The sequence below is a fragment of the Denticeps clupeoides genome, chromosome 8 (assembly GCF_900700375.1).
Source record: "Denticeps clupeoides chromosome 8, fDenClu1.1, whole genome shotgun sequence".
Taxonomy (NCBI): Eukaryota; Metazoa; Chordata; class Actinopteri; order Clupeiformes; family Denticipitidae; genus Denticeps; species Denticeps clupeoides.
This window is the reverse complement of record NC_041714.1, coordinates 19,317,937-19,331,727: the sequence shown is the minus strand read 5'-3', so window position 1 is coordinate 19,331,727 and position 13,791 is coordinate 19,317,937. Positions and strand designations below refer to the sequence as shown.

Below are 13,791 nucleotides of genomic sequence, written 5' to 3'. Positions count from 1 at the left end.
TTCAAAAGAAGAGATGTTAAGATGTGGGAGAGGCTATGGTGTGAAGGACCAATTTCTTGATATTAGAAGACCAGTACCCCCTCCTCTCCCAGTTTTTCTAGGAGTGTGGGAGAACGTGTAGGCAGAAGAGAGGGCAGCAGGTGTAGCTGTATTCTGAGGGGATATCCAGGTCTCTGTTAGCGCCAGGAAGTCTAGGGAGTGGAGAGTAGTAAGACCAGAGATAAAATCCGCTTTTTTAACAGCAGATTGACAGTTCCAGAGCCCACCTACCACACTTGTTTAAGAAGTAGATGACAGGGTGGGGTAGATGAGGTTGTGTGTAACAGAGCCTCTGCTGCGTGAGTATGTTTTCCTGGGTCTGTAAGAGATGGTTAGTGGAATAGGTTTCAGACACATGGTTACATGGTTACAATGTGGCATTTAGATATGGCTGGCAAAATAGATGAACTCACAAACCAAACTGTAACCAATAATATCTAGAATTTGGGACATTTTAGATTACCAGTATTACATTGAACATCAAAAACCATGTCCCATGGTGAACAATTTGATAATAACTGATCAGGATTTGGAAATTGCAGTTAAAGCTAAATCTTTTCAGTTCAGTATGATCAACATGTTTAGTATCAGAATTTACATTTATGTGAAACTGTTTTTCTCTCTGAACACCTCAACAGTGCTATAATCTCAAATAGTAACTTTAAGTGATTCCCTGATATCACTTTTAAGATCATCTCACTATATTTACATGACTTTGCGTTACAATATCTGATCATTGTTGTCATTTGTTTTTCTGATTTGGTTTTAATGTACAATGGACACTATTTTTCTACATGTACAATCTTTATAGAACCTTTTGACTTTATCAGACTCCAGTCAAAGAACCCAACCAAGTGTTTAAAGTAGAGGTGGGCACAGATTAATTTTCTTAATCTAGATTATGTCCATCTTGGAATTAATCTAAATTAATCGAGATTAATCTATATTTTAGATTAATCTAGATTAATCTAGATTAAAATGGCTCATTTGAATTCTGCCGAAGGCATTCAGAATATGTGTGCTACCCAAATAATGACTAAAAGTAAGTCTTTGAGAACGGGTTTCTCAAGATAGGTGGCGCATTAGACCAGGGGCTCATCTCCTGTTTCCAAAATGCATCACAAACTGCTTGCGAAAGCTGTTCTACTATGATAATTGGTGATGAAAATAAATTATGTTCAATAAGATGTACTTGTGTTTACCAACTGTTTATTCAGTTAAATAGCTGCATCCATGTTACCACGTCACGTTTGATGTGGTAATTTCACAGTTCGAAGACTCATTCTCGCCCCCTACAGTGCTATTCGGCTAGGTATACATCCGCGCTAAAATATCAAGGTGAAAGTCATCATAGTGTAGCGGTTCTTCTTTTGCGTTGTGTAACTTTTGGATTTCGTTTCTTGAACCACAAATGATGAGCTGACACCCAAGAGATTTTCTGTGCAAAGTGTATTCTGTACAAAAAGCAAGGTCGCATCAGAACATCGCGTCACACATCACGTCTTTCTGCACCTCTCTCTACAATATACAGTATATAACACACATGCAAAATATGTACATAAATTAAAATGAAAGAAATAACTTTTTGCACACAAATCCCACGCACCTCACAACTCACGCCATGTGTCCAAGAGAACTAAACCGGGTCTCAAAAACAAAATAAAAGTCTTTAGGAAATAAGAAAATAAAAGACACAAGAAAGAAGAAATATACTTATAAATCTAGTGCAACCATTTAACTCCGGCACAATAGCTTGCGTAGTATAGACCCAGCTCCCAACACAACTTTGTGAATAGATTAACGGCGATATTTTTTTTATCGCCCGATAAGAGTCTCACGTAATGCAGCACGTTAACGCCGATAACGGCCCGCCACTAATTTAAAGCCTTTGATCAAGTTGAATATTCTTTGTATACTGTTGTGTTTGATCTCCGTCAAGAAGGCAGGTTTCCCTGCAAGTGTGATCTCAGACGCCTGAAGATCGTAAAGGACACATAACCACCACCATCGGCTACATTTGAATTCCCAACTGACCAGGAAGGAGCAGAACAAACAAGCAGATGCACAATCATGATTGTGCATCATGTCGAAGGAGATCAAGCGGCCATCTGTAAGCTGGGACATTCTGCAGGGCCACAATGTTTCTGCAGCTTTGTTTTGCGTAGAGGTTCATCACCTCTTTGGGGTGGTAGTAGCCTAGTGGGTAACACACTCGCCTATGAACCAGAAGACCCAGGTTCAAATCCCGCTTACTACCATTGTGTCCCTGAGCAAGACACTTAACCCTAAGTTGCTCCAGGGGGACTGTCCCTGTAACTACTGATTGTAAGTCGCTCTGGATAAAGGCGTCTGATAAATGCTATAAATGTAAATGTCTTCTTCTCCATAATGGCCTTCTCCCGAGCATTTGGTCCTCCACTTGTGTCTTTGTTGGACTGCGGTGACACCCCCAAGCAGGAGACGACAAGAGCATGACATGGAAGAAACAACAAATTCTGATTGATCTGTGGCAACTTCCTGGGAGTCAAATGTATAAAAGGAATTTCTCTTGTGGTCTCTGGGCTTCCGTTTCCTTTCCATCGGGTTTTCTTCCATTCCAGTTTTCTTCTTTCTCTGTTTCTCCTGGTCATAAGTTTGGTCATAATTAGGTGTATGTGTTTGAGTTTCTTGTATTTTATCCCATCTCTTGGAACACGCTCAGGGAAGAGCTCGGTTTTACCACCAGAGGGAGCTATCACTGGAAGGGGGCATTGGTGTTAACTTACGCTGTATTTTCTTCAGATAAAGAAATGCCTGCACGAGCGAACAACACTGATGATTCCTGCCTGTGTTTTCTCTGTTAAATACAGGTTAGTATAGAGCACCACTATTTCTAAATAGGTGCTCAAGGTGCTTCTGAAAGTAATTATTGCATTCATATAGAGTTAAACTGTTTTGTTTGGGTTGAAACGGAGTAACGGAGTATAGCAGCTATTGAATGAAAGTAATATTCGAGTAACATGTATTTCTGTTGAAATATTTCACTGAGGTGAACCTGTGAGAGGACCGAAAACGTAATGTAATTTAGGAAGTGAGTATATTACAGAGAATTGAAGAAGAGTTTGTAATACGTGCAATTGATATGTTTGTAAAGTTAAGTGTAAAATACATTTTCTTGAGATAAAGAAATGCCTGCATGAGCGAACAACACTGATGATTCCAGCCTGTGTTTTGTCTGTTACATACAGAAACCGCAGACACAACCCACAAACCAATACACAGTCCCGGGGCACTGGGATCTGCAACACATAACAATGCGTACACAAGCCAAAACACAACGTTTTCAGACATCAGCATCAAATAGATGGAATATGTTAAGACAGCCAGAAATGTTAACATTCAGCACGCTCTGACAGAGGGTGAGATGGTGGGTGGGAAATACCATCTTAAAAGCTATTATGAAAAAAATGGTCGTAAACGTGGTTTAGAACTTAATGGGTGTATGCATCATGGACATGATTGTAAATACTCACGCACCCAAACACACCCTTTGTCAAAGGTGCCAAACAGTTTTCTAAGAAGGCATTTGATGATAAGGTTGAAACCCTCACCAAAGTGTACGGCTTAAAAGATGAAGTGCGAGTGGTGTCATTTAAAACAGGTCGACCCGTCGGTCATAGAGTTCATGTCAACATACTCACACCCCAGTCGTCTGAAGCCGAGAGACAGTCTCTTTGGCGGTCGGACGAATGCATACAAAAGAGAGAGAGAGACATACACACAAACAGAACACACCCATACTCTGCCACAGGACGTCACAGTGAGGAAGATCGTAAATTAGGCAGTTAAAATAATCCAAACGAGAAGGGACATGATTGTGAACCAGGATCGCAGTAGTATAGTGGATGAGGGAGGGATGGAGGGGTTTGATATTAAGAAGATGAAGAAAAGACTTCTGTTGAGGATGACACCCAGACTCTTAACCTGCTCAGAGGGCCAGACGGAACAGTTATCAATATCAATTGAAATACTGTCAGTTTTGGATAATATTGATTTAGTACCAACACGTAGGATTTCAGGTGTATCACTGTTTAATTTAAGGAAATTTGAGATACAGAATGCAGATGAGTACAGATAAAATGGCAGAGAATCCGGGGGTTGGATAATGTTCTTATACAATGAGAACAGTGACTTCGTGTTACCTTTATCTGAGCAAATTAAACCAGAGTAGTAGTTGTGTGAACTATACAGTCCTTGTAATGGACCAGTTAAGACAGGACACTTCAAACATCATGATTTATAAACGAGTTTAGTTTTTACAAAGGTGTTGGTCAAAAGAACACAGCCACGACATTCAGTTCGGGAAGTCGGGTCGACAGGCTCCTCCTGCCACGCACTGAATGATTCGGTGAACAAATCTTTAGAACCAATCTGTTAGTGAACTGATTCTAAAGATTCAGTACCTGTATATAAAAACCTCTGTACCCATCACTAGTCTTAGAGTTTGTTCCTTATTCAGCATGCTCAAATTTACCCATGCCCCAGTCCGTGACCTGCTCCCCTATATCGACATCATCCACACAGACCCCAATATCTTACTCCAGGGTTTTTGGAAAAGTTGGCAGCCATGCACTGGTCCATATTTATCTGCAGTCTGAAACATCAAGATTTCATTTAATAACATACACACACATACCAGAAATTAGTACGTATTACTTGAGATTTTACAAACAGACTCTAAATGAATATTGGTTAACTAGTGACCTGTACATTCATGTGTTTGTGTTTTAACTTTGCTCACCTGCAAGGTAAAAGGGAGCAATAACACAATTTCTTCAACACAGTTCCTGAGTGGGGATAAATGTATAAAATAAAAAATAAACGAGAATCCCCAGCCAGAATCGAGACACGTCACGTCCGCGAGCTGAGAGGCAAAGGAAAGCACAGAAACGGGACATTCTGGGAAACAATGATTTATTAAACACATATCAAAACAGGCACGAGGGCCGAAAACAAAGGAAACAAAGAGGAGGACATAAACAAACCTGCAGGCGGGTGCCGATTGCCAGAACTGAAAACAACTGTACACACAAGTCGTACGGTCCACATAAAATCTCGCAGCCCTGACAGGCTACTCCGAAGTTCCTTATAATCAGGCTTCCATGGCTGGAACCCTGATGTCAATCAGATTGGTGCCAGGCGCCACACTGCTCCCGGGCGCCTGTCATGGCTGCCCACCGCTCACTCAGGGTGATGGGTTAAATGCAGAGGACAAATTTCACTGTGTGATGTGCTGCTGTGAATCACAAGTGACAATCACTTCACTTCACTATATATATATATATTTCTTTTAATATACATATAACATATAAACTTTAACATATAAAAACTTTAGTTTCAAAACTCACTTTTGGTTTGGTTTTAAGCCTTTTCAATAAATAATTAAAGCTTGCAGTTCATTAAGCACAGGGTTGAGGTCCACCATGGAATAGAGAGGAATGTTAAATTCCAATCCTAGCTTTATATAACACTCTGCAATGTACGGCCTTATGTTCATGGAGGTGTAAGCTCTGAGGTGTTTTGTCCAAAGAGCTTCATGTGTTTTGGAAATTTTTGGAAAAATCGTAGCAATTTTTTTCTCCTCTGCTTTAGTTAGTCTGGGAATATTGTAGCAAGAACACATTGGATTATCACCACCCAGGGTGAAAAATCTGCTGCTTAAGGATGTAGTTGCTTTTGATTTTGCCAAACGGTAGCTTACAATTACAGTTACATGTAAATATTGTATGTAAAAAAGGTTACCGAAAAACCCAAATTAAAAGAAAGAAAGAGAGAAAAAAGCCAAGAAGCCATTGACAAACTATGAATACAATCATTTTATTTACTTTGTTTTTCCTTCCATAAATCAGACTAAAAAAGTTACAAGTATTCTCTAAAGAGTAAGGACTTAAGCTGCTGTTTGAAAATACTCACGAACTGTGCTGTTCTGACCTCGAGGGGAACTTCATTCCACCACCTAGGGGTCAAGACAGAGAAAAGTCTAGACGAGTGTCTCCCTTGTACCTTCAGCGGTGGAGGGACCGGGCGGGAAGTACTGGAGGGTGGGTGGTAGTAGCCTAGTGGGTAACACACTCGCCTATGAACCAGAAGACCCAGGTTCAAATCCCACGTACTACCATCGTGTCCCTGAGCAAGACACTTAACCCTGAGTGTCTCCCGGGGGACTCTGTCCTTGTAACTACTGATTGGAAGTCGCTCTGGATAAGGGCGTCTGATAAATGCCGTAAATGTAAATGGAGGGTCGTAGAGTGCGAGGTGCAGTGCGAGGTATAACAAGGGCTCTGAGGTAGGATGGCCAGCATTTGTATTTTGAATCTGATGTGGGGGGGAAGCTACTAGGAGCCAGTGGAGGGAGCATAGCAGTGGGGTGGTGAGAGGGAATTTGGGAAGCTTGTAGGCCAGTTGTGCTGCTGCATTTTGTATTAGGGTGGTAGTAGCCTAGTGGGTAACACACTAGCCTATGAACCAGAAAACCCAGGTTCAAACCCCTGAGCAAGACACTTAACCCTGAGTGTCTCCAGGGGGGGACTGTCCCTGTAACTACTGATTGAAGTCGCTCTGGATAAGGGTGTCTGATAAATGCTGTAAATGTAAAATGTAGAAATGTATTAGTTGTAAATGCCGGATGGCAGTCAGAGGTAGACCTACTAGACTTCTCTAGAAAGGCCATTCCTGCGGCCCATCCGACCTGTGCCATTCTTTTGAGGTTGGGGTTAGTGGAATCACTCTCATCTGTCTTCAAAAGTTGAGCTTATAATGCCATGTCGACAGCTGTGCATGCCTTGTCATACTGTCGTTGTACGGAAAACCTGTTCCATCTGACTTTAAAACTTTTGTAAAAAAAGACCATGTGGTGTGAGAGAGAACAGAAAAACTCTTTCTCCCTCCACACAAAAGCACTGTATTCAACCACTCCAACTTGATGTTACCTGGCAGAAAGAGGCATGGCACAATAGAGGTTAAAAATGAACAGTTTCTAATTTATTAACACCAGTAAATAATTATTGTAGTTACATGTGAATATTGAATGTAAAAAGGTACCAAGGTTACAGAGAAAATAAAAATGAGAAGAAAGAGTAAAGGGGGAGAGAGAGTGAAAAAGCCATGAGAAAAATGGGAGAAGAAAAAAAGACTGGATGGAAAAAAGATGGAAAACCCCTGAGCAAGAGAGCTCAGTCCCCTTTTCCACATGTGAGCAGACCTTTATACCCCTGGCCTACAGGAAGTTGTCACTGGCCTACAGGAAGTTGTCACTGACCAATCAGAACCTGTTGTTTCTGACGTCACGCCCCTGGTGCCTCCCATTTGGGGAAGACAAAGAGAGTGGGCGGTCCTGACGGCTGACACTTCACACATTGCCGTCACACAAAAGGCATGTAAAACAGAGGTGTTGAATCTTCACGCACAACCATTGACACAGGAATGTCACATATCTTCTTGTAGAAAGCTGCTTTTTCAAGACAAAAGCATGGTCCTGCGACACCCAATCTTACACTTTATTAGCCTTTGAATTTTGAAACACTATTTTGTTTTGCATTGAAACTATTTTTCTGAATATTTAGCATCTACCATTTTCCTGTATATTTTTGAATAGCAGGAAATTCACAGTAAAAGGTTCAAGGACCAAAATAATATTATTCTCAAATTCACCCACGCTCCCTGAAGTCGAATGAACTCTCTGTTGGACATACTAGAGCAGATGATGTCCATTTGGCACCGCCAAAGATCCAGCAGCATCAGATGCATTTACATTAACACCATGTTACAGATGAGGTCTATATCTTATGGACAGGCTCGTCTCAAAAATGACATTCAGCAAAAGAAATGCAAGAATCCATTTATACTCAAATTTATTTGACAGATTATTGTTCATATTTTAAATGAGACGATCATATTCATGCTTCAGCAACATTCTCTGTTGGGTGAAAACAGTCACCGTGCAGCGCCAGAGCAAGAAGTAGACAGGAGAACCATGTGCCATTCTTTACTCGGCCGAGGAGAAATAAGGCCTCACCGAAGTGCTGAACGATTTCTGCCTAAGCCAAGCTTGCAGTCTTTATTTATACACAGAATTGTGACCCCGAACAGGTGAGTCACGGAAAAACATAGGAATGCAGGCAGAACACAAATAAAACAACTCCATACATGGTTGGAGACTAAAGGGAGACTAAAGACTAAAATAACACCTTCTACAGAGAAGAGTCAAATTCTTCTAACATTCTCTGATCCCACCTTTCTCAAGTCCAAGTGTAGTAAATAGGCCCTCATCTAGGGACGAGGTGTTTATGTGTGGTTCTGGTCATATTGAGGTCTTCACGCCACCCAGGGGTGTTCAGGTACACAGGCTGGCCTTCAAACCTTAACAGTTGTCATCTTTTTAGCGCATTTATTTCAGCGTGTGTGTGTATGTGTGTGTGTCAACCATGACTTGATCTCCTGCACTGTGCTGGTATGTAAGTGTGAGTCACTTCACACAGAACTGTCACTCATCCAGGGACAGAAGGAACTCACACACACACCCAGACATACACACATACGTCTGAGATACGAAACATGCGCCTTTCAAAGGTTTTTGGTCAAATTTCACATATTTTAATGAGACACTGAGGACAGACCAGGAGGAAATTTGCACCCCAGACTCAGTTAATGTGTGTGAAGAAGTCAATTATGAGGCGTTAATAAACCACGGATTTAAAATAAATGGAAAACAGATTTAAAACAATTTATTTCATGCTTGTTTTTGAATGTTGTTCATTGGCGTGACTGTGGCATGATTTCTGTATAATGTAGACGCTGCATGAATGAAGATGCTTGTCCACCACCTTTACAGATTAGATTTCATTGAATCTACAATTTTCAAACATTTCATTGCACCGCTTCTGTTTTCCTTAAAAACTATGCTTATTTCACAATCACACATAAAGATATACACAAAATTTCTGTTTTATCATGGATTTTATACCTGCCATTCTTCACATACTTCACCTCTGTTCTTTATTTTACTAATTTTACTAATAAACTTTTAATAAATTTTTCAGCTGCAAAAATGGAAAAGTGCTATATTATTATTAGTCGTAGTAGGATCATCATCCACCCCGATAAACCAGACTGGAATCTGAACAAACAACCAGAGACAGACCAAATATGGATTGATATGATTGTTTATTGATCTGAGCAGCACAGTATAGTTTCCACTTATCACAGTACTGTACTTGGCACAGTGTTCTAGATAACGTTAGTTCTAGAAAAGGCACGTACAAGTGATTATACCTGCAAAAATAACAAAAAAAAAGAAAAGAAAAAAGGGACCACACAACTGCAACCATATCAAACATTTAACACCAAACAAAGATCTCTTGATTTATTTAACTTTAATGCACCTTCATGATTGTCTGCTGTTCCTTGTAACAATATTAAAAACAGAAACCATAATAAGCCATTTAATCCAATATCATGTGGTACAGCATGCTCACATGCATGGCCAAGACGTCACAGACGAGCCACAAACACAACCAGCCCAGCAGTCAGAACGAACCACAACTTCAGCAATATTCACGTTTAAGTGGCCAGATGCACTTCCGCTTACCACGCAGTCAAAGACACGAAAACCCGGGAAATTCAAAGTTGTCTAAGAGTAGTGGGTGACAGACATGACAAGCACACCTCAACAAGGAGCAGAAGCAGATTCGGCACCGCCACTGATGTGCTGGATTCTGTCTCAATACACTCAGCCCCAAGACAGTCACTGTAAAGTGAAGATGTCTGCCGCAGCAAGGACATGGTGAAATAGAGACATGAACTTCATATCATGGGTCCAGATCAAATTCCAATGATTCAAATGTACAAGATAATGTACTGATTATATTGCTACATTAGCATTAGTGACGTGCTATCTTGTGCCATCTAGCCTCATCTACTATCGCCATAATCCTTATTCAGCACGTCACTAATTCAACAACCAACATTTCGCAATAATATCTGGAGTATTGTTGTGCATTTCATGGATTCTGCTTGTGAGCCTGCTGTGTTCAAAAACATTCAAAATGGAACAGAATGTGAACATTACTCACACCAGCCTGAATATTACTAATGCTGAAACCACACCGATTCAGATACAAGTCCACAGTTGTGAAGTTAACTCCTGCGGTCACATTTTCCAGGAGCTTTTACTATGAAAGAAATAAACAGAGAAGCTGACTACTCTGTTTAACTAACTACCCACAAGCTGCCTTACTGTGGATCAGATGAATGCGGCATACTGACAGCATTCAAATGAACGTTTAACACATTTTTAGGACATTCATATCATTAGACAGTATAAAAAAAACGGCATTTCTGCAGCTTCTTGACACTCCGAGCTGAACCTGGTGCTGTGGAGATTTAGCAGAAGCAGATGCCGTTAAGTGATTCTGACCAAAACTCTTTAATCCAGATTATTCTTTGAACTCTTTAAGTCATGGGCAAGAATACAAACACAAACCAACAGCTACGCATACAAAAGAGCTACAAGGACCCAGCGAGAGAGAAGAACGCAGATCGTCCTTTAACCCTCGTACCCATCCGATCTTCGCCGCTGGATCCACACCTCGTCTTGGCGGCTGGGCGTGAGACCTGCTTTTTCTCGATGGGGTCTGCAGAAGCCGCTCTGCCCTTCCTGTGATGAGAAGTAACTGATGGGATCTCCTGCCAGCCTGGAACCAAAATGAAGAGGATTGAAGCAGTTAGAAGATTCTTTAACAAACAGCACACTGTGCTGAATATTAACAAAAGAAAAGTATTCTAAGTGATAAAGTGATTGTCACTTGTGATACACAGCAGCACAGTGCACACAGTGAAATTTGTCCTCTGCATTTAACCCATCACCCTTGGTGAGCAGTGGGCAGCCATGACAGGCATCCAGGGAGCAGCGTGTGGGGACGGTGCTTTGCTCAGTGGCACCTCGGCGGATCGGCATTTGAACAGGCAACCTTCTGATTACGGTGCCGCTTCCTTGTCCGCTAGGCCACCACTGCCCCCTGAAATCAGGGGAGAGCGTGAAGGCAGTCCCCCACTACCAGAAATGATGCAGTCGAGATTCCCACATTTGGGGAATTCGCAGGGGTCAGCACAGTCGAAGTGCAATGGCTGAGCCTCGCCCTGGGTGAACCGCCTTCTTGATCACGGTTTCTCCCCTGCCAGGTAAGTATGGTTCAAACCCCACTTACTACCATTGTGTCCCTGAGCAAGACACTTAACCCTGAGTGTCTCCAGGGGGGGACTGTCCCTTTACCTACTGATTGTAAGTTGCTCTGGATAAGGGCATCTGACAAATGCTGTAAATGTATTCTACATATAAAAACAAATTCTCCCAAACCAGACCTGCTTTTGGCTGCTCCGTGTCGACCGTTTTCGACCACAGACGGCACCTGGGGGGGACAAAGGGACAAAGAAATGTGGTGATTTCCCTCAACATTTTTGGTGCTTGTCGGGTTGGGTACGTACGTAATGGGCGGGGCAGCGGTGCTCAGACGCACTGCCCTGGTAGTACTCCACCAGCCTCTCAGCCAGTGCGATCCGCCGGAGAAGGCTCTCGATGAAGCAGCGAATTCGGACCTTCCCACACGTCTCATGCTGTGCTGCGGCTTCCAGAAAATTCTGAATGGTGAGAGCCTCCCTGGAAAGAGTGGGGTCAGACGTGAGGGACCCGCTGAGAGCTTCCTTCTCCACTCACCACTCCTGGAACCTGGCCTTCTACAAAATAACACTTTTATATCAGACATTATAAGGGACAGCAGTGCAGGCCATGATGGACTTTTTGGAATCTTGACGTCCCGTGTCCCACATCAGACTACATGGCTTCAGGGCTCAACACTCACTGTTCCTTCTTCTGCAGCTCGTGCTCCGAGGCGCTCAGCTGCTCCCGCAGGGTGGCGATCACCATGACGGCAGCGTCCACCTGCCTGCTCAGGGCGCGCCCTCGCTCGTACACCTCCTGCCTCTCCTGGGCCAGGTGCTGGGTGTGGGCGTGTTCGCACAGCAGCTCCGCCTCGGTCTGGACCAGTTCCGCGCTCAGCTGCCGCAGCCGGCGCTCCATGCTGCTGTCCGCGGCCCTCAACATCCCCTCCAGCCTCATGCGCACGTGGGCTTCCACGGTGGGCCGGCTATCGAGCCTCCTCTCGGGTGGTGGAGATCTGGGCGGGGCTCCCGGGCCTGGACGGTGGCTGTCCGCTGCGGCCAAAGGGGCGGCCTTGTGGCCTTCACTCCTCATGGTGTCCATGTCTTCCGTCTTGCAGCCTCTGCTGTACGCCAGGAGGGCTGTGTCCGTGTTGCAGCGCCCCCTGCTGCTTGGGAGGCTCAGGTCGTGCACGCCGTGGAAGGCGTGGCTGTATTCCAGGTGGGCCCTCAGCGATGCCAGGCTGCGAAAGCGCTGGTGCTCGCCACACCTGGGGCAGCGGAAGGGAAGCTCGGCAGGAGGCGGTCTGGCTCCGCGCGCTCGCCCATTATCCACGAACAGAGGTGGTTTGTTAGCGCCCAGCTTCTGTTGCATGATCGCTACATCCTGACAAACACATGAATCGGCACATTAGAACCACTCCATCATGCATTATGCCTGAAACCAGGCTTTTAAACTGGGTTGCACGTTGATATTCTGGCGCGTGCCACTTCCCTAATGCCACCATGAGTCACGACAGTGTGTGTGTGTGTGTGTGTGTGTGTGTATGGACCATCTCAGCAAAACCACGTCCTGGGAGTTACGTACCTACAACAGGTCCGGGCTGACAGCAGCGCCTCCGCCACAATCAGGCAAAATTGCACCTGAAGTAACGTTCACCAATTCAGCTGCGACATGATGGAGCAGGTCGCGTGACGTCACACGCATTTCCAGCTCGGTGCTGATGAATGTATTGGACTCGGCTTGGGTTATTGATTCGATGCTGGTTATTGAATGGTCCCTGAACGGAACAGTTGGTCTACGCCGCTGAGTCCGATATCTGCGGAATAATCGAAGACCATTAGAGTCGCCGGATTAGAGTCGCCCTACCAGTGCTGGTGCTAATGTCGCCGCATGCGGACGGATCTACTGCGCGCTGTTGTCCTATGTGCGCGGGTAGAAACGTTCTGTTCACGACGAACGCAGCATTATCTGCACAAATATGTACCGCTTGTAGGAACAAAACGCGCTCTCAGGAGAATTTCTCGGAGAATTTAAAAATCACCACGGGTTGCCAGATTATGCCAGAAATCGGCAGATACTCAGCATGGTTACTCAACCGGACGTAGCGTTACATGTACTGAACAGCGTGAAGCTCCCGTTTCCGGCTTTCCTGATTAAAAGCAGTACATCTTGTTCAACTATCATTGTATGACATGACATGATATAAAAATACCCAGTGTGAGGCCATGTACATACTGTCAGGGTCAGAATCTGTGTAATAAACTGCAGCCTCACTTGCCTATTTATGATCCTCCGATTTACAATTGACGTTGGAATTAAATCTAAAAAAGATTAAGAAAAGTCTAATCCGAGTATATGTACTCTTTGGAAAATTAGCATGGTTTATTGTTTTTTCCCCTTTGTTGTCTTATATTTTGATTTCTGATTGAACGTGTTTCATTTGTCCTTGATTTATTAATATGTAATTAAAATAAATTTTTAATGATTTATTTCATTGTTTTGTCATAATCACGTTTCTTCCAATCTGGCAACCTCAACATACTTTGCCCGTAGGTGGC

At 43.4% G+C, this 13,791-nt stretch overlaps 1 protein-coding gene and 1 non-coding gene across 4 annotated transcripts; both read right to left on the bottom strand.

Annotated features, from left to right (window-relative positions):
• Positions 1-9,223: 9,223 nt before the first annotated feature.
• Positions 9,224-13,335, bottom strand: znf365 (zinc finger protein 365). 3 transcript variants are annotated; one of them, XM_028989596.1, is made up of 5 exons: positions 12,818-13,335; positions 11,934-12,616; positions 11,560-11,808; positions 11,437-11,483; positions 9,224-10,769 (listed from the first exon to the last, which is right to left on the bottom strand). In XM_028989596.1, exons 2-5 carry the CDS (start codon positions 12,602-12,604, stop codon positions 10,582-10,584), a joined length of 1,155 nt encoding a protein of 384 aa, XP_028845429.1. In that variant the 5' UTR covers positions 12,605-12,616; positions 12,818-13,335; the 3' UTR covers positions 9,224-10,581. The 3 variants fall into 3 exon arrangements, with proteins under 3 accessions (XP_028845429.1, XP_028845430.1, XP_028845428.1); XM_028989597.1 differs by having other exon boundaries at positions 11,560-11,731; XM_028989595.1 differs by having other exon boundaries at positions 11,437-11,808.
• LOC114796253 (U1 spliceosomal RNA) lies at positions 11,101-11,264 on the bottom strand. The gene has a single exon (XR_003750648.1). It is a non-coding gene; the product is annotated as a U1 spliceosomal RNA (small nuclear RNA).
• Positions 13,336-13,791: the final 456 nt, after the last annotated feature.